The sequence below is a fragment of the Triturus cristatus genome, chromosome 9, assembly GCF_964204655.1.
Source record: "Triturus cristatus chromosome 9, aTriCri1.1, whole genome shotgun sequence".
In the NCBI taxonomy this organism is placed as follows: domain Eukaryota; kingdom Metazoa; phylum Chordata; class Amphibia; order Caudata; family Salamandridae; genus Triturus; species Triturus cristatus.
Window position 1 is genome coordinate 12,152,890 of NC_140592.1, and position 20,204 is coordinate 12,173,093.

Genomic DNA, 20,204 nt, shown 5'->3' on the forward strand with positions numbered 1-20,204 from the left:
TATAAAAGTGTGTTACTGTCAAGGAGCCAGCAGTCTTCCTCGGCGCACCTGATGGGTGAGGATCGACGAGGCTCCTCTATATAGAGATCTATGGTGATTAATAAACGTTTGAACCTTCCACGTTGCCAACTGCTCCTTATTTAATGAATATTGCGGGCCAATGGTAAGTGTGGCCCTTGGAATAATTATTTTGACACAACAGTTGGCGACCACGAAGGGACCCCGTGACAGGGTCAAAACCCCCCCCCGTATTCGGGTGGTGGGATTGGGGGCGTCCTGACCGGTCGACGGGAGAAGGAGTCTGAAGAATTCTCCCACCCTGCGCGACTTTTCGGTACGTCCCCTGCTGCTAGTGACCCTTCACCGGGGTCCTACGGGCTTAACCCAGAGAATGGACTAAGTTGGTCAGGAGGAGTTGGCAGCGGAGAACGAACATTCGTATCTGGGTGCACCCGGTGAGTATAGATTGATTTGATTTGACTTGACGCACGCGTTGTAAACGGTGCATTATGTTTTGTTGAAGCACGCGTCGAGGACGGTGTGCTATTTGATTGATTTGAAAGCATTCGTTGAGAACGATGCATTTGTCTTGACTTGAGCACTGGTTGCATTTGTTTGAAGCTCGCGCTGGACAGCGGTTCATTGATTCGAAGACACGCACCGGAGAGTGGTGTCTTGCTTGATTAGGTTTGCATTACAGTGGCTTGACTCGAAGTACGTACAGATGATACTGGTTTGATTAGAAATAGCGCGCCGGAGTAATATAGACGGATTGCACGTGGAAGGACCTGTGACCTGGACTGGGTAGCCACAGGCCATACTCCCGACGAGGCAAGTCCTTGTTGGAGGAGGGGTTGGTCTTAGTGGTGAGCCAGGAGGGTAACCGGAATCCCTGTGTGCAGTTTGAAGCCTGGACCCTGAACCAGAGTCGACGGGCTTGGTTCTCTGATATTGATTGTATGTTGTGTCTGATTGTTGTTTTATATGTACATGTCTAAAAACTAACCAAAATGTCTTGTTTCAGTAAATTGAATTGTTTTGGTTGCTGCTGCCGCACAAGTGACTCTAGATTAGCTGAGAGCCAACCCGCCCCACCGGAGGGCAGTCCGAGCCATTTTATGTATGTCAAACATGGAATCTCTCCTTTACTGTTTTGCACTCTATGGCATAAGTATACTAAGGGTAATGAAGAATTACGGTGGCCCAAGACTGGTTCGTTTGATGAAAAGAAAATTGCGTTCCTACAAGAACAATTGTTTTCTAGGCGAAGTAGGCAGGCCATGTTCGATGCTCTAATTGCATGGCAGAAGGAGGCCAAACAACGGCGAATAAGGGAAGAGAAAGTAGCTAGAGCCAAGGCAGGACAGAATGTTACTCAGAAGGCTATGGCCTATGACGAGAAAGAGTAGAGAAAGGATTGGATTGCATGAATCGCGATTTCAGACTAAAAGTTGATAAAAGTTATGTGACCCGCCCAAATGCGGACGATGAAATAGAAGATCTGTTGGACACCAGGCCACAGCCCCCTTATGTGCCCCAGAGACTATACCCCGAGGTGTCAAGGGCCACAGCCCCGACACCCGATACGTCCCTAGGGGCCTCGGCTCCGGCTCCCCCGGCCAATACTGCCTCTCCCTCCCTGCCTAACCTCTCCCAGTTGTCGGCATCTGTGTCCGACGTTATAGCCCTGTTACCTAATTTATTTTCGACAGCTGCTGCCGGGACCCCTCAGCTGCCGACGGGGTCAATGTCTTCCCCTTCTGTTCTACCCTCCTCCTCCGCTAGCACAACACCAGTAGCAGCTGTAACCACTCCGGTACATCCGGCCAGTCTAACAGAGGGAAGGAGGTTGTTCACTCGTTCTGCTTTGGGAACGGAAGAAAGGGCAGCTATTGCCACACAAGCATCCCAATGGATGCGACATTCTATTTATACTCTTGCTGATATCTGGAGTACCATGAGGGACTACGAGCCGGTAATGCAACAGCATGCCCTGGAGCATATGGCCAACCGTCTCATCTCTATATGGGAACAGGTACACCAGGAGGGGAGAGCTCCGGCCATATTGTATGATATTCTTTTTTTTTTTTTTTTTTTTTAATTTTATTGAACAATAAATCAATTACAAGCATGGGCCTACAACCACCAGGGCCGGCCGCTAGATTCAGAAAGGATTATACAGTTGTTGAGGCAATAGTCGGCTCCCGGGGCCCAGCCCCGTACGTGGCTCCGGATAGTCCTAGGGAAGCAGGATACCTAAGATTAACGTAAATAACAAATAAAAAACAAAAGGCGAGGCATAAGGGCAAAAAGTGTGGGTCAGGCTACCTCCGGGGGACTCTACTTCAGACCTTCAAGTAGCTATCAAGAGGAAGGAGTACTGATAGGTCGGGGGGGGGGTCACGGGAGAGGAACGTCTATATTCGGTTGTTCCAAAAATCGCAAGGAACCATCAAGGGTCAGGGGGACAAAGCAATATCGGTGTCCTCTAGGGGGGGAGTACAGATACCCCCACGATACGCGTTCCATTGCCCCCAGATCCTACCCCATGCCCCCGGTTTACCACGAGCCACATACACAGTCTTCTCCCTGAACATGCACCAGTCCATGTTCTCCTTCCATACAGACACGGTGGGAGGCCGCTGGGAACCCCAAAGCTGCGCTATATCTCTCTTGGCAATCATGTTCCCCAGGGCCGCCCACCGAGTCTGAGCCGCGTTATAATCATTGGGCTCCCACACATTCAGGACACAGCGACGCACCTCCGGCAGAAGCGCCACCCCGGTGACCCGGCCCATGACCACATGTACCCGGCGCCAGTATTCCGCCACCTCGCGGCACTCCCAAAGGATATGGAGAAAGGTGGCACTGAGCCCACATCCCCGCTTACAGAGCCCGTCTTCAGAAAATCCCATCGAGACCAAACGGGGACCCGTCACATACACCCGGTGGAGGATCTTTAGCTGGACCAGGCGGAGACGGGCTGGAATGGCCACTTCCTTGGGGGACGACAGTGCGGACTGCCAGTCCTCGTCGTCCAGTTCCACCCCATCCCCTGTCCACGCCTCCCGAAGGCGCACCAAGAGGTCCACCCGATTATTGATAAGTTTTTTATAAATTAAAGAGATAGTACTGTCGGGGACATGACCATCGAGTATGCGGTCCTCGAGAGGCGAAGAAGCCGGGATCTTGGTCCCCGCCCCAAATACCGAGAGCAGGGCATGCCGAACCTGGGCGTAGCGAAAGAACTCCGTTCCCGTAAGTTCGTATTCGCTCTGGAGCGCCGCGAATGTTTTAACCGCACCCTTAATCCATAAGTCTCCCACTCTACTAATACCGATCGTGTCCCAACGGTCAAACCCCTTCGTTGTCCAGAGGCTTCCCAGTCGGTCGGAGGCAAACAGAGGAGTAGCACACGTTAATCGCTCGCTCCAGCCCATGGCTACATTGGCCCCCTTCCAGATCCGCACCGCAATCTTAGTAGGGCCCGTAAGGGTCCGTCCAGCCGATTTGGAGTAAAGTGCCCTGTTATAGTTTCCGCCGGGAAGCAGGAATTTATCCATCCCATACGCCGGATTCAAGCCAGGCGCATACGTGGCATGGTTAATGGCCGATAGCTGTGAGGCCCAATAATACCTGCGAATGTCGGGAAGCGCGATGCCCCCGTCGTACCAGGGGAGAGTAAGCTTCGCCAGTGCGATACGCGCCCGTCCGTCCCACACCAGTCTCCTCTGCAGGCTCTCCACCTCCCGAAAGTAGGACACAGGAATGACATCGAAGGAGTTCTGAAGTGCATAGAGGAATCTGGGAAGGGACAGCATTTTAAACAGTGCTGCCCGACCCAGCGGGGACAAGGGCAGCTTACACCACCGAGCCGTGTCCTCCCTCAAACGCCGAAGTGGAAGCAGGAGATTCTGCTCATAGCGAGCCACCGGGTCCAACGAGACGTATATCCCCAGGTATTTGAAGCCGGACAGAGATAATTGGATCGGGAGCCGCGGCGGCAAGAGAGGAGGGTCACCGGAGATAGGATAGACACAGGATTTAGACCAGTTGATCGTTAGACCCGAATTTCTCCCAAAGGAAGTCAGAACATCAAAGAGAACATTAAGCGACCGCCGCGGCGAGGTGAGATACAGGAGAATATCGTCCGCATACAACGAGACCCGATCCTCGAAGCCCGGGGCCCACCGGATCCCTCTGATCGAGGGCTCCCAGCGGAGCCAAGCAGCGAGCGGCTCCAGGGCAAGAGCAAAGAGCAGAGGAGACAACGGGCACCCCTGCCTCGTACCCCTACCGAGAGCGAAGGGCTGAGAGACCCGCCCATTAACCACCACCTGAGCCATGGGTCCCGTGTAAAGAAGCTTCACCCAGCCAAGAAATCCTTCCCCAAAGCCGAATTTGGTCAAGACAGCCCAAAGGAATGGCCACTCGATGGTGTCAAAGGCCATCGTGGCGTCTAAAGAAACCAGCACGGCTGGTTCGGAAAGGTACTCCGCCCTGGCGAGGGCGCCGTGAAGACGCCGCAAGTTAAGAGCGGTGTTACGATGAGGAATGAAGCCACATTGATCAGGATGAATCAGATCGCAGATGACGCTCAACAAACGATTGGCAAGGACTTTGGCCAGGATTTTAGGCTCTGCGTTTAGCAGTGAAATAGGCCTGTATGAGGCACAGCGGTCTCGTGGCTTACCGTCCTTGGGGATCACGACTATCGTAGCCAGACGCTGGTCGTCAGGAAGGGAACCTGCCTCACGGGACTCTTGAAACATACGACGGAGGAAGGGCGCGAGTTTATCCGGGCGCAACTTATATAATTCAATAGGCAGACCGTTGGGACCCATCGCCTTGCCCGAACGAAGGGACCGAATCGCAGTTGCTATTTCATCTACAGACAAGGGAGCGTCCAGCTGCTCACGGTCGTCGACGGACAGGCAAGGCAAAGCAATATCCCTAAGCAGAAGGCGAGAGTCTTCTTCATCCCTATCAGTCACCGGGGAGTACACGGCCCGGAGGTGGTCAGCGAAACATTCCACAATCTCACCAGGCTCAGTCACACACACTCCATCCGAGACACGCAGCTCCGGGACCACACGATTAACTCTCTCCTTCTTATCCAGCCACGCAATCAACTTTCCCGCCTTGTCCCCGGCATCATACAGTCGACCCTGCTGCTCCCTATACATCGTTTTGGCCGCGTCAGTGACAAGAGACCTGTACTCAAACTGTTTCAGGCTGAGGGCATGTAGCCCGTCCGGAGTGACACCAGTCTCCAAGGCCGACTCCAGCCCCGAGATGTCAGTCTCCAGCTTCACCACTGCCTCACTCTTGAGCTTCTTAGCCACCACTATCTGGGAGAGGGCGTGTCCGCGGATTACGATTTTAAAGGCTTCCCACAGGGACCTTGCGGACGACACCGACCCCTCGTTTTCAAGGAAGTATTGGTCCATAGCCTTGACCAGGCTGTCGCGAGTCGTAGGGTCTCGCAGGTACCACGGGTTAATGGGAGCGATCCGCCCTGCAGACCGCGACTCAGTGTCAAAGAGCAGCCACAGCGGGGAATGGTCGGAGATACCCCGTGCCAGATGCCTAACCTCTCGAATCCGACCAGTCTGCGCCGCGGGCATAAGGAAATAGTCTAACCTAGAAAGACTCCCATGTGCCCCCGAGTGAAAGGTGTACTGACATTGGGTCGGATGCATTAATCTCCAACTATCTACCAGGCCGAAGGTCTCCAACAGTCCACCAAGCCATGCCTGGGCAGCGGGGAGGGCCCTGGGTGGGTGACGATCCAGGTCACCCGAAACCACCGAATTAAAGTCCCCGCCCATAAGCAAGAGACTATCCGGAAGTTCAAGCAGCATTCGACCCAGGTCCGTGAAGGTGGAGTTCTGGAGGCCCGGGGGGACGTAAACTGAGACCAGGGAAAGGGGCTGCCCCTCCCACCTCCCAGTCAGACACACATAGCGCCCTCTGTCATCCGAGACTACCCTAGTGATATCCAACGGAAGTGAGGATCGCAGGAGAATGCCCACCCCCCTAGAACCAGTTGTAAAACCAGAATGGGCCACGAGGCGGTATCCCCCCCTGTTCATTGCATGACAAACATTACCAACCAGATGCGTCTCCTGGAGAAACACCACATCAGGAGTCAAACGACGCAAATACTGTAGTACTACACCCCGTTTGATACGGTCCCCCAACCCATTGACGTTCCATGACATCAGTCTCAACCCGTCCCCCCCCATCCCCTCCGATAGGTCAAAGGCCCCCCAGTCAGTAGCACAGTTCCCAAGTCTGGACAAAAATCAATACCTCGCCCTGCAAACAAAAAACACACAGCAAAACAACCCCTCCTTCCCCCCAACCCCTCCCCAAATCCAACTCCCCCCACCCTGCACCCCTGCGGGCCAAAAAACCCCCCCAACTTGCAGTGTGCCTGTCGCCCTACTAACCCCATTCTACGAAAAGACCCCGGAGGAGGAAAGGGACCCGTCCCCGCCCGCCCCCCACACTGGTCCTAGTGAGACAAAATAAACAAAAGAAGTAAGACACAGCTGAACAGTGCAAAATGGCAAAATCAAGGACCAAAAGTCACTCCAAAGGGGACCCGTCACCCTCGGCGCCCGTAGAGGGCCCGGGACGGCCACCTCTGTCCGGCAGCGAGTCCAGCCAGCCACTCACGGCCACAGGAGAGTCAAAAAAGGCAGTCCGATCCCCATGTTCCACTCGGAGTTTTGCAGGGTAGAGCATAGAGTACTTGAGGCCCAGTTCACGGAGACGACGCTTCACCCCCTGGAATCCCATCCGCTGTTTCTGGACAAGTTGGGTAAAGTCCGGATAAAAGTTAATGGATGAGTTCTCATGACGAACCGGGCCGTGGACCCGTGAGGCCTGCAGAATCGCATCTCGGTCTCTATAGTGGAACAGTTTGGCCACGATAGGCCTCGGGGGGGCCCCCGGCCGTGGCCGACCGCCCGGAACTCGATGGGCCCGCTCAACGGCAAAGAACTTACTTAGGCCTGCCGGGGTCAACTGTTGGAGGATGAGTTCCTCGACCAGGAGGTCAACCGGGCGGTTATCGGAGGACTCCGGTACGCCTATGACACGGATATTGTTGCGTCGGGCCCGTCCCTCGAAGTCCTCCAGCCGCCGGGCCATCTGATCGTTGACCGCCTTGATGTCACCCAGCGCGGCCTGCAGGTCCGACACATCCGCACCAAGGGTGGAGGTCCGAGCATCAAGAGCCTGGACCCTCTCGTTAGTTTTGGAGAGATCTGCCCGAATTAAGGTGACATCGATGGCCACCGTGTCGATTTTACGGGCCAGGGCCTCGTATTGCGTGGCGATGGTTTCCCTGATGCCATCAATGGCGCCCATGATGTCCTGCAGGGAAAGCTCCGGAGTGACGGTCGTGCCACCGCCGGCGGCGTCCGGGGGGGGGGGGCGGTCGCTCCAGGGGACCCTCTGCTCTGAGTGTAGCGGTCCATGATGTTGGCCTGGACCGGTCCCCCGCGGAGGGAGGCCTTAGTCTTACGCCCCTCGGGGCCCCCCTTGCCCCCCATGTGGTCACGGACCCCGAAGGGGACCGCCGATCAAGAGTCGTAGGGGCAACGGCACCGCAGACCAGCGCCTCACCAGAGACCACAATATAGCGGTGCGGGGGGACCCAGGGCGATGGGCACACTAGTGGCAGGTGGAGACAAAGCCTCGCGCAGAGACAAGGAAACACCCCGCCACATCAAGAGCGTTCGCCGGCCAGCCCCCCGAAGTCCGAAAGTGAAACCGAAAGTGGTAGAGCGGCCACTGGCACCGCACTGCAGCCGCTGTTGTTCAATTACGACACGGCTCCACGGATCACCCTCGTCCCGGGCACCTCCGTCGGGTGGGTCCCAAAAGTTCGAACAACGACCACTCAGGATTCCCAGGTCCGATTCGAGTTCTGAAAAGAGATACGTGCTCAGCCGGTCTTCATCTGCCAGATTCCATAAACCACATCAGGATATTCTCAGGATAAATTCCGAGGAGCAGCAAGGGTCCGGGGAGCCCTGTGCTCACGCGACCATCTTGGATGCGCGCTAGGCTCCTCCTCTTGTATGATATTCTTGATCAGACTCACAGATCCAGATTGACACCTGAAGACGTGTATGGGAAGGTACAGACTTTGGTTTCTTATAGAACTCGTCTGGAGTCCGCCCTTCCCGCCGGATCATCCCAATTCCCTATGCGAGAGGTACACCCTATCTTCCATCCGGAAGTTGCCGCGGTGGTGGATGGTAACGGTGTCGTTACCCGTCCGGGAATAGACGCCCGGTTCCAGGAACAATGGGTCTATACCCCTTGGAAGCGGAGTGAGGTATTATCCTTGAAAAGCCAGTTGCCCGACCCTAGAAAGAACCCCACTGCCTATTATAAGGAACTGACCGAAGCCGCCTCGTCAGCAGTGATGACGTTGGCGGATATCGAATTATTCTTCGCCCTACTAGTACCGGTGGATATTTGGCGCCAAGTACATGACCAGGACCATGTCACGGAATTTGGGGGGACATGGGACCAACTGAGAAACTGGGATAGAGATCGCAAACCGGGGAATAAGCCCCGAGCTGAGATATTGGCTCTACCCGAGAGAATAATAACATATATGCATTCATTGATCCTGCCCAGAAAGGTAGATTGGGACAAGTTGACGGCCTGTAAACAAAAGAAGGATGAGAGTGTATCTGATTTCTTCACAAGGTTTGAGGGAGTATTCATTGATTTCAGCGGGCAGGACCTGGCTACGGAGGGAGGTGTACGTTTATTTGTTAATAGATTTGTGACAAATTTGCTACCCGAGGTATCGGCTCGGCTACAGGCAGCCGAGAGTACCTGGACGACCACCACGCCTTCCACGATATTAAGCATGGCTCAGTATTATGAGCATCGGGAAAATGAGAGCAAGGATAAGACAGAAAGAAAGTCGAAGGATTTGAAGACACGAGTATTGTTACAGCAAGTGGAGAGGGGTAGAGGAAGAGGGAGAGGGTTGCAGAATTTCGTTCCGAGAGGGGCGGGGCCCGTGCACTCGACTGGACGAACGGATCTTGGCATAAATCAATGTGCTTTCTGCAAGGAGGAGGGGCATTGGAGAGCTCAATGCCCGTTATTGCATGAGCAGAACGCGGCTTCTAGGGGACGTGGAAGGGGTAGAGTAAGTGGACATCGAGGTGGATACACGAGGCAAGAACAGGCGGTCAGAGGTGAGAACAGTCAAAATTATTTTGATCAGAGTCAGGGTAAGCAATACTACCATGACGGACGTGTGACGGATGAAGATATTGGGTACACTCAAGCATAGGATAGCCAAGGGCAGAGTAAGGGGCATGTGTCAATTCCGATAGATCAGGCTGGACCTTATGTCCATGCACAATTGCTGGAGGCATCAGGTAAGTTTTTGGTTGACACAGGGGCTATGAACAGTTCTGTTTCACGTGCCTTGGTCCCGGGGGCTGCTCTGTCTGGCCAGACTAATGTGTCCGTGGGGTTCTCTGGAACTCCGGTGGTAAGCCCCATTTCGAAACCACTTTCCCTTACTGTAGGACCAGTAACGATTGAATCACCTTTTCTCCTCCAGTGTGGGGAAAATCTCCTGGGTATGGATATACTAAAAAGATTGCATGGACGTATCTTTTGCTCCCCCGATGGAGTTTACCTAACTATTGGGAATCCCTCTGTCCCCTCCATCCAATGTTTTGCTAAAACCGACTCCTTACCCCCTGAGCTCGCGACACTCCCGAAAGATCTTTGGGCCCTGGGGGACACTGATGTGGGGTACTTACCAATTCCACCGGTGTCCATCACTTTAAAACAGAATGCTCAACTGCCAAGGATTCCGCAATACAAAATAGCCCCCGAAGGTGAACGTGCCTTACTGGCCATTATTTCCGACCTAATTAAAACAGGGGTGGTGGAAGAAACAGTGTCCAATACCTGCAACAGTCCGATTCTCCCGATTCTTAAACGAGCCCCTGTACCCCAGTCCCCTGATTATGCTAATACCTATCGATTTGTGATTGACCTACGAGAAATCAATAAAATTGTGGTACCCCAGTATCCTGTGGTGCCGGACATCAATTCTATTTTAACAATGATTCCTCCCACTGCCACATTTTTTTCGGTGATTGATTTAAAGAATGCGTTCTTTAGTATTCCCATTCATCCGGATAGTAGACATTTGTTCGGTTTCTCATTAGGAGGCCGCAGTTTCAGATCCTGTCGCGCTCCCCAGGGGTACACTGAAAGTCCTAGTATTTATAGCCAAGCCCTGAAGAGGGTATTGGACTCTTTGCAATTGCCCCCAGGTAATGTCCTGTTGCAGTATGTTGATGACCTTCTTGTGGCTTCTGATACAGTACAGGGTTGCCGTGATGCCACGGTTACCCTGCTACGACATCTGGCCACTCACGGTAACAAGGTGTCGCTCTCTAAATTTCAATATTGTCGACCGGAGGTGACCTATCTCGGTCATCTCCTGTCGAAGGAGGGAAGACGGTTAACTGCTGAACGTATTGCAACCATAACTAACATGCCTGTTCCTCGCACGCAATGTGATGTCCGTGCTTTGCTTGGCATAACCTCCTACTGTCGCCAATGGATTGCTAACTATTCTCTCTTGACTAAACCTTTCCTGTATCTAACTACGAAGGATGTGCATGAACCTTTACCTTGGACTGACGAATGCCAGACCGCTTTTTCCGCTCTGAAAACTGCTCTTTGCTCTGCTCCTGTGCTTGGCACCCCTGACTACCGGAAACCTTTTGTGCTCTATGTGCATGAGGTGGACGGTTGTTCTCTTTCAGTGTTGACACAAGACTTTGGTGGTAAGCAAAGGCCTTGTGCATATTTCTCGGCGGTTTTGGACAACGTCGCCAGAGCGCTTCCCAGTTGCCTGAGGGCTGTAGCGGCAGTTGCCATAGCTATCAGACAATCGGAAGGGCTAGTCCTGAATACGGATCTGACAGTGATGGTGCCTCATGCTGTGGACGTATTATTAAACAGGACACAGACGCAGCACTTAACTAGTGCGCGTCTTACGGGGTACGAATTGACCCTGTTTTCACCTCACATAACGATCAAAAGATGTGTTTATTTGAACCCTGCCACGTTGTTACCCCTCCCTTCGGAGGGCGGTGGACAAGACATGCATGATTGTATCTTTCGAACTGAAGAAGAAACCAAGGGTCGGATAGACCTAACTGACACCCCACTCTCTGATGCCCAAGGGGAATTATATGTAGATGGGTCATGCTTCAGATTACCGGATGGTAAGACAGCTGCGACCTATGCGATCACTACTCTACAAACGGTAGTCGAGGCAGCGAAGATACCATACCGGTCAGCCCAGGCAGCCGAATTGGTTGCATTATTCAGGGCTTGCGAGCTAGGAAGAGGCATCAGGCTGAACGTCTACACCGACAGCCAGTATGCGTTCTGTGTAGCGCACAGCTTCGGGAGGTTGTGGGCAGAAAGAGGATTCTTGACATCTCACGGTGAGAGAATAAAGAATGGGCCACTAGTTGAACGGTTATTAGCCGCGTTAACATTGCCCAAGACCCTGGCTATAGTCAAATGCAGTGCACACAAAACTATAACTGATGATGTGGGGAGGGGAAATGCCTTTGCAGACCAGATCGCAAAAGAAACAGCCCGGTCTGACACCACTTCCATGCTTGTAGTGACAAAAATGATAGAAGCAGAGGTTTTTAATAACACCATAGATAGTGTGAAAGAGCTACAGAAAGAGGCGACCTCGGAAGAACTGATATACTGGCAAGAGCAAGTGGGGAGGCTTGATGAGAATGGGTGTTGGACCGACCTGTCAGAGAGGTGTAGATGGTTGCTACCGAACGCCTTTGTAAATGCAGTGGTCACTATGGCACACGGACCATCGCATGTAGGAGTTCAGGCCATCTGTGCCATATTGGATTCTGTCTGGTATAATGTCAATATCCCCAAGACAGCTAGGAACTTGGTCCAGCATTGTATAATCTGTCTCCAACATAATCCTGGGGTCAGTATCCCCGTCCTAGCAGGGAGTTTTGCACCACCCACCTTGCCTTTCGAAGTACTCCAAATGGATTACATACAGCTAGAACGAGTTAACAATCTGAAATATGTGCTGGTGGTGATTTGTACCTTTAGCAAATGGGTAGAAGCGTATCCCACGAAGGAGAACACTGCATTGGCAACGGCGAAAGCCCTGGTAAAAGAGCTCTTCCCTCGATATGGGTTGCCAAGGGTGATTTGGAGTGACAATGGGACCCATTTTAATGCCAACTTAGTTAAGTATGTATGCGAGGGCCTGTCCATCCGGCAGAAGTTTCATGCAGCCCGGCATCCCCAGTCAGCGGGTCTAGTTGAAAAATATAATGGAATTTTGAAATTACGATTGGCTAAACTTCAGGAGACGACGGGGTTAAAGTGGCCCGATCTCCTGCCCCTGGCTCTATTGTCGGTGAGAACTACTCCCCATTCCCGGAGTGGTATCTCCCCTTACGAAGTCATTTTCGGCAGACCTGCCAACGTATGGGGAGTACCCAGGCCCAAATCTTTTAGGGACATTGAATATCCTATGTTGACTGATTACTTGTATGCTCTGACTAAAGATCTCCGTTCCATTCATCAACAGATATTTGCTACCCTGCAGCCCCTGCCGGAGGGTCCTGGACACGGCGTAGAACCAGGACAGTGGGTCCTGGTTCGGAACTACCAACGGAAATTGAGTTTGGATCCACGCTGGTCCCGGCCTTACCAGGTCCTCCTGGTCACGCGAACAGCGGTAAAAGTCGAAGGAAAGCAGCACTGGATCCATATCTCCCATCTTAAGCGAGTTCCTCTCCCATTGCCAAGGGAGCAACTGGACCAGGAGGAAGGTCAGCCGACTCAGGGTGAGCCCGGCGCAGAGGAGTCACTTTCCCCGGACACCCGCAGAGAGGTTGACGGGCGAGGGGAGAGTGCTGAGGGCATTGAAACCCCTTTTTGTCGCCACCCAATCGTCCAAAGTGAAGCATCTGGTTGGGAGCCCAGCTCCTCATCTGACCCCACTGTGCCCACCTTGTTCACGAATCCTGAAACCCCTGGTCGGGATCGATATCACCTGCGGCCCCGAAAATAAACGAGTCCCAGGTCTAGCCCCGGCAAGTGCAGCTGGAGGCCGCTGCAGAGACCTGAGGATTGTCGGAACACTGGACTGAACTCGTTGAGAGCATGGAACTTTAAGTAAAGCTCTGTTCAGAACGAAGATAGAGACATTGATGAGACGAACGGAGGGGCCCAGGTGGATGTTTCTTTTCAACACGAGTTGCGTCAAGTGCGACTCCACCGCGAGAAGTTTTTGCTTTTTCCCTTTTTGTTTTTTTCTGAACAATAGGAGTCTGCCTGTGAGGCTCTGAACGGACACAGGAAAGAAGCACCCTCCGGCAGGACGGACTGCTTGTAGACCCCCCTTGTTGCCCGAGATTATATTGGACTTTTAGTGAGGAAAATGTACCCTTTTGCTCGTTTTGTCCCTGAAGACGGGCGTCCCCTAGCACCCCGTGCTGTCCCCCCGCATTTGCCAATGTTCTCTTCATGGAGCTTGCGTGTCAAAGTTGTTTTCATTTTTATACTGATGGTATCATTTGTACTATGCTTAGGTTTGTTCATATATTTGGAGTTTCGCCATCCTGTGCACACCCTGATAATGTCTACTCCTGCCCCTAAGGAACATCATTTCCAGACCTTTGCTCCTCATAAAGAAAGACACCGACAGACATATGTCCATAATGCCTTTATCGAAATGCTGCACCAGACTCATAGTTCTACAAATGTTACTGATTGTTGGGTCTGTGGGCTTCTCCCGTCAGTGATGCATAAGCAAGACTTGTTTATTTCAGTGCCTTTTTCTTACCTAGGTAGTTGTGAAGCCTGGTTTAAAATGTTATCCATGTTGTACGAACACTACACTATAGATGAACGTCGATTCTCAGAGAAGGATTATGCCTTGATTTTAGCATACATAGAGACACACCAAGGTTTCACCCCTAATGCTGAGGGAACGGATGGTACCCTTGACCCCACCGCCTGTATGAACGTGTATACTGATCATGAAAATGATACCTGGCTGAGGGATGAAATACTGGATTTCATGACTTTTAACTTTACTGAATATTTCAAATACTTCCAAGAGCGAAATGTCTCAAATGAAAAAATCATTCCGGTCCCGGTATTGAATACATCCTCCTCTTTCTGTGTGCAGGGGATGGGGCATTTGTTTGTAGGATATAGCAGATGTAATTACACTTATAAACTACAGACATACGGTAGCCCCCCTACACTCACCCCCCCCCAATGTTTATTTTGTATGTGGTGAAAACGCCTATACCTGGTTACCCAGGGGGTGGATGGGTAGGTGTTACTTGTCTTTCCTTTACCCCCCGGTGTACATAGCTCCTTCTGACTATCATAAGTCTCATACTTTAAATCGACGGAGCCTAACAGCTGTAGGCGCCAGTAATGATGCCACTGACCAAACCGACACTCCAGCGCAACATTTTGTTGATATTATAAAAGGAGCGTTGCCCATATGGGGACCCATCCTAAATAGTAAGGAGGTTAGGAGGTTATCCAGAGTGGTGGAGGGGGTGATTAACACTACGGCAGGGATATTGACTAATATCACAGTGGAGCTTCAGGCGACCCGGCTCGTGACCCTTCAAAATCGTCTTGTTTTAGACATTATCCTAGCTGATCGAGGTGGAGCTTGTAGGGTCATCGGCAGTTCCTGTTGCGTATATATACCTGACTCCGCCCCTTCCGTCCATCTAGCTATCCAGAAACTGCATCGACTAGCCTCTGAAATTCACACCGACACTGGTACTTGGTCCTTGTCCGGGTGGTTCTGGGGTTTGGTGACCACCTGGGGATGGAAGTTATTTATGATTCTCTTGGGAGTGGTAGGATTCCTTTTCACCTGTTGCGTTTGTCTACAGTGCGGGCCGGCCTGTTGTGCATATTGTGCTACTCAGGTTCGCCGATCCATTCCTAAGCCCACGTCCAACCAAACCAGGATCGATGCTCAACGGACCCAGAAAGAGACGCATGATTTAATGCAGATTGATGAGGGTATTTTCGAAGACTGATTTCGTTATTAGCTATGCTGCGCTAAAGGGCCGTTCTGAGGTATTCAAGTTATTATGGTATGATAGCGCAGTATATCTAATGACGGTATGCTTAGCCATGGTACATTCGAAGGATCAAAATCCCCTTTACGTTTAGCCTGACAAAAGGGCCGAGAACCAAACTGCCTCCATCTTGGATTGCGGCTCTTTCGCTTAGGAGTCACGTGGCCCTCTTACACACCATCTGCCTTCCCTTTTCACGGTAATTATTAGGAGACAGACGGAGTTGCTGAGAAGCAAGGTCACATCTGCTAAAAGGGAGTATCAAGCGAATTCCTCCAGACCTGGGACGAGAAGGGAGTCACCCTTCCGACCTTCTCTGTAAAGATAGTAACCCTTTGTATGTGTAACCGAAACTAGAAATAGGCATGAGCTCATTAGGGGCGCCAGGGCTAACTGGTACTTTTCCACATATAAGGTTTTGTGTGCTGTGCTGATAATGTATAAAAGTGTGTTACTGTCAAGGAGCCAGCAGTCTTCCTCGGCGCACCTGATGGGTGAGGATCGACGAGGCTCCTCTATATAGAGATCTATGGTGATTAATAAACGTTTGAACCTTCCACGTTGCCAACTGCTCCTTATTTAATGAATATTGCGGGCCAATGGTAAGTGTGGCCCTTGGAATAATTATTTTGACACAACAATGCCCTCTGGAAATTTAGCCTGACTGCTCGCGCCACGTTACCTAGAGGGTGAGCAGGGGTTATTTTTAAAGAGGTGATCCTTTGCCCTGACTTAGAGGAAAGGGTCCCTGCTTGTCGCAAGTGCATACTTGCGCCAACCAGAGACCCCGGATTCTAACACTGAACCTAGGGTCCCTTCTTCCCGCTATTGGTTCACAAATCATTTTAACCTTGGCATGAGTTAGCTTTGCTATTACACATTTGGCATTTAGGCAACCGATAGCCAATTGCAGTTTAGCCACCTTCCCAATCTCCACACTCGCTCTCGCACTCAGTGGAGGGCATCACTCTACTGTCGGGCAAACGCTGGACAGAGTGATTCAAGAATCTCTGGAAAAGAGCCCCCTAGAGGGGCCCGCCGGGTATTGCAGCCCCCAAACAGCGAGGAACACGGCTCGATGATGAAGCACGCCACATCGGTGGGAGAGGGTCACAGCATCCGGGAAAGCGTGCCCTTTTAACTGCACAGGATTCCACGTACATCCGTGTAGTGCTGGTACATCAATCGAAGGGCACACTCTATTTGTTCATCATCTATTAGCTTTGCCATGCTGTTTCTGATGCTGTCCATCATATGAATATGTCGTATCGTGGTAGCCACTTTGGGGCATATTTACAAGCCCCTTGCGCCACTTTTGGGTCATTTTTAACCCCTCCCCTGCTCATGACGGAACCACTCCGTCATGAGCCACGGTCGCCGTGTGCTCATGACGGAGTGGTTCCGTCATGCTGCGGCCGTTGGCGGCCACGCCGCCCACGCGGCGCGAATTCCCCGCCTGTGCGGGCGATTAGCGCAGTGGGCGGAGTCGTGACGGAACCACTCCGTCATGAGCACAGCTCAACCGTGGCTCATGACGGAGTGGTTCCGTCATGAGCACCGCGCCACCGCGCTGCCCCCAAACCCCCCCCCAGCGCTGCGGCGGAATTCCCGCTGCAGCGAAAGGGTTAACATGGGAAAAGTGATGTACCGGTGGCGCAATGGGTTTGTAAATAAGCCCCTTTGTTTTTATTTTGGCATTCCAAGATTGCTGACACCCAGACTTAGAGAAGTGAATTTTACAAATATAAAAGGGGCACCAAAATTCATTTTTTAAATGAAAATTGTCCTATCTGTAAACTGCAGCTGCTGGGCCTTTGAAAAAAATATTAATAATAAAAAAAGAAATTGGACAAAAGACATGACGGGAATGAGAGGGGATAAACATTGGAGCAGATGGGAGCTGAAGTAAACACAGACAAGCAGCTGGAGCAGAAATGGAGGAGAAACTGAGGAGCTGCGTGGGGGGTAAATTGAAAAGAATGAGCAGATCCGCGCGAGTGTAGAAAGCAACAGCCCTACTGTGGGGGTAACACCAGCAGCACAAAGAGTGTGGGGCAGTGGTTTGAGGGGGGAAGCAGCACACAAGGTATAGAGCAAGAAAACACATGCAGTCCTATGCTCCATAAAAGGAAAAAGTAGTTCCCTGAATGTGAGCTCTGGAAGGATACATGCTACCCAAAGCCATCCAACCAGAAGGAAGGTAAATAAGATATGATCCAAGGGAGTGATGGAGACAAGAAGAGGCAGGAGAGTCATTGAAAGCAAAGTAAGCAGATGAGATTGACAAGACAGCCGACCAATAAAAAGCAATGGGCGGACCCAAAGCCCGCCGTCAGCCCTGGGATTGTCCACATCAGGTTCTAGATGACCGCCACCTGAAAGCTGTCTGCTGGCGAGACCTACAAATGACGCTCACACCCCCTATCCCTGGGACTTGGACGTATCCTTGAAAAGCTGTGCTTTCTTCCTCTCTGCCAGGATAGCGCGTTCTCCCGCGTGCCCGCATTCCATTCCGGAGAATAAAACGTGCAGATTTGGAACTTTTCCATAATTACATTCTCCTAATATTTTTTGCCTTGCTTGTTATCTTCTTGGTTGGAGATATGCATACAATTTATGTACTTTTATCGTGTTTTTGTACCAGTTTGCTTTAATTTTCATTCATTAACATTTCTGCTGTTAAGACTCCCCTTCTCCTTTCATTGCCACTGTAAATCTTGGAGATGTTTCGTGCAAGAGTCAGAGGCCTTTGCTTAGAAGGGACGGACTCCACAATCCCCTCGAAATTCAGACTAATAAATACTTTAACTCATTAAGTAGATCACATCCAGAAAGGATAAAAGGTAAGAATGGATCCCAAGTGAAGCTCTGGTTCATATGTGTGTTCGTGGCTCTCACAACAGCGAGCAGCAGGCTTACCTCGAGGTAGTGAAGAGTCCATACACCAATGCTTGTTTCCTGTCTTCTGCCTTTAACATGAAGATGTCCCCTGTAAAAAAGGAATACACAGGATTATAATGAGAAACAAATCAATTCTTCTATCGAACCGCAAACAGGTTCAAGCCAGGGTGTCCAGCGCAGGCCCACAAGGGCCGGACCCATGGCACATTTTCAGGGCAGCCATTTTGTAATGAAGTCATATTTAGATTTCATGAATGTTTATTAAAGCCGGTGGCTACGGAGAGAGGCGAGCATCTTTCAAGCCCTGCTTCTGTTGTTAGGGGGTGTTAGACCATGGAGGTATGTCCACGGTGGACCTGGGGTCAGTCCTTTTTACTCCTTCACTGGACTGACACTGAGGCTAGAGTCTTCTTATATCCCACGACCCACTCTTACAATCACACCGACAATAAAAGATTTAATGCTGCGTTGCTAAAGTCGTACACTTTAAGTAAAGATGGCCGCCCCTCTCCCTCCGAATCCCACAAGTGGTTTTCATTCAGATCTTGCCCTTCCTGCCTCCTTTCAGTTCTTGACGTATTTCCTTGGCTGCCACTCTCCCCCTGCACATTCGGTACAGAGAGCAGCTGAGCCCTGGAGGGGGCGCTGCCCGCTCACTTTTTATCATCAGCTGCTCCTTCCTCGGAGTCAGCTTCTTGACATGTCTCACCCCAGACTCTGTCGTCAGTTTACCCTCTCCAGCTACACACGTTGCTGTTCAATCCATCGCTGGGCCCTCCTCTGGCTGATGACCTCATTCAGTGACCTATGACCTCTCACAGAGCAAGAGACCTCTGCGTCATCTTGAGTCGGAGTCACACGTGTCTCAGTCCTCACGGGGGACCTCTTTACACAGTTCTGATCATGAATCAGCTGGGACACCTGAGAGAGACCCCTTACTGTGCATGGGTTGGGTCTCACTCACTCCACTGGAGAGGTGACCACTCGACTAGTCGTTCCCTTCCACTTCTTACTCCTACTCGTACCGAGCACGTGGAGGTGACCGGTCCCTTACTAGCCACGTCAATGCTGCCCCTTCCGGCCCCCTCTCGCTGAAGAACCCTCACCTCTGGGGTCTGCTCTCAACACTCCCTCCCTTCGAGGTAAAGTTACTGCCTGAACTCTGCTCCATAAACTGAGGAGGCAACCACCTTGAGTGTGGTTGCGCTTTGCTGAGACGTGCACAGCGCCTAGGAGGGGCCACGTGGCTTTGACATAGGGGGACTTTTAACTGAGGAACTGAACGTGTGTGATCTGACGCGGTGGCCCCTGGGGGTGATTTAACACCGCAGGGGACACACCTGCCTACAAGTCGCTTCTAGAGGGACCCAAAGTAGACGTCACCCCCCCCCCCCCAGCCTTTATTTAACTACATTTCACTCTTCCGTTTTTGTGTCTTTTCTGAGAACTGACAAGACACCAGGAAGTGTCAGATCTCCTGATAATATCTTAGGGGCATATTATCAAGAAACAGGCATTAAAATTATTGCCGCTTTAGCGGCAGAAAACTGCCGCTAAAGCGGCGATAATGGGCTTGATAATATGCCACAGAGAATTCCCATAGAAGCCCATGTTGACACCAGAACATGGGCTGCTATGGGAATTCTCTGCGGCATATTATCAAGCCCATTATCGCCGCTTTAGCGGCAGTTTTCTGCCGGTAAAGCGGAGATAATTTTAACGCCGTGCTTGATAATATGCCCCTGAGTTAGGCAGCGAAGGGACATGTGGTAAAGGGTCTTGACAGTCCGCCTGTTGAGTTACAGGGGGCAATGGGTGAAAAGTTAGCCTCTCCTCGGAGGTCTGGCAGTGGCCATTAATGTTCCCCTAAACTCCTGGTGAAGCAGGTAAAGCAAAAATTTGTATACCTTCTCTATTTTGCATGAAAATACTAATTACGTAATCATTCTAAATATTTACATATATTAATCATTTGGAGTGTTAAGATTAATCAACATTTACACCTTGATAAACACAAGATACACATTGGACTAAAATGCTAATTGCATGGCTAATAAATTTGGGGCATATTAACAAGGAACAGGGAAAATTAACGCTAAGGGC

General features: G+C 51.3%; 1 protein-coding gene across 1 annotated transcript in view; it reads right to left on the reverse strand.

Annotated features, from left to right (window-relative positions):
- Positions 1 to 20,204, reverse strand: part of LOC146797257 (semaphorin-3A-like) — a 366,005-nt gene that overhangs the window by 107,841 nt on the left and 237,960 nt on the right. Inside the window, exon 9 of the mRNA XM_085624230.1 lies at positions 18,120 to 18,189. Within this exon, the coding sequence (XP_085480356.1) occupies positions 18,120 to 18,189 (70 nt within the window). The remainder of the gene's footprint in view (positions 1 to 18,119; positions 18,190 to 20,204) is intronic.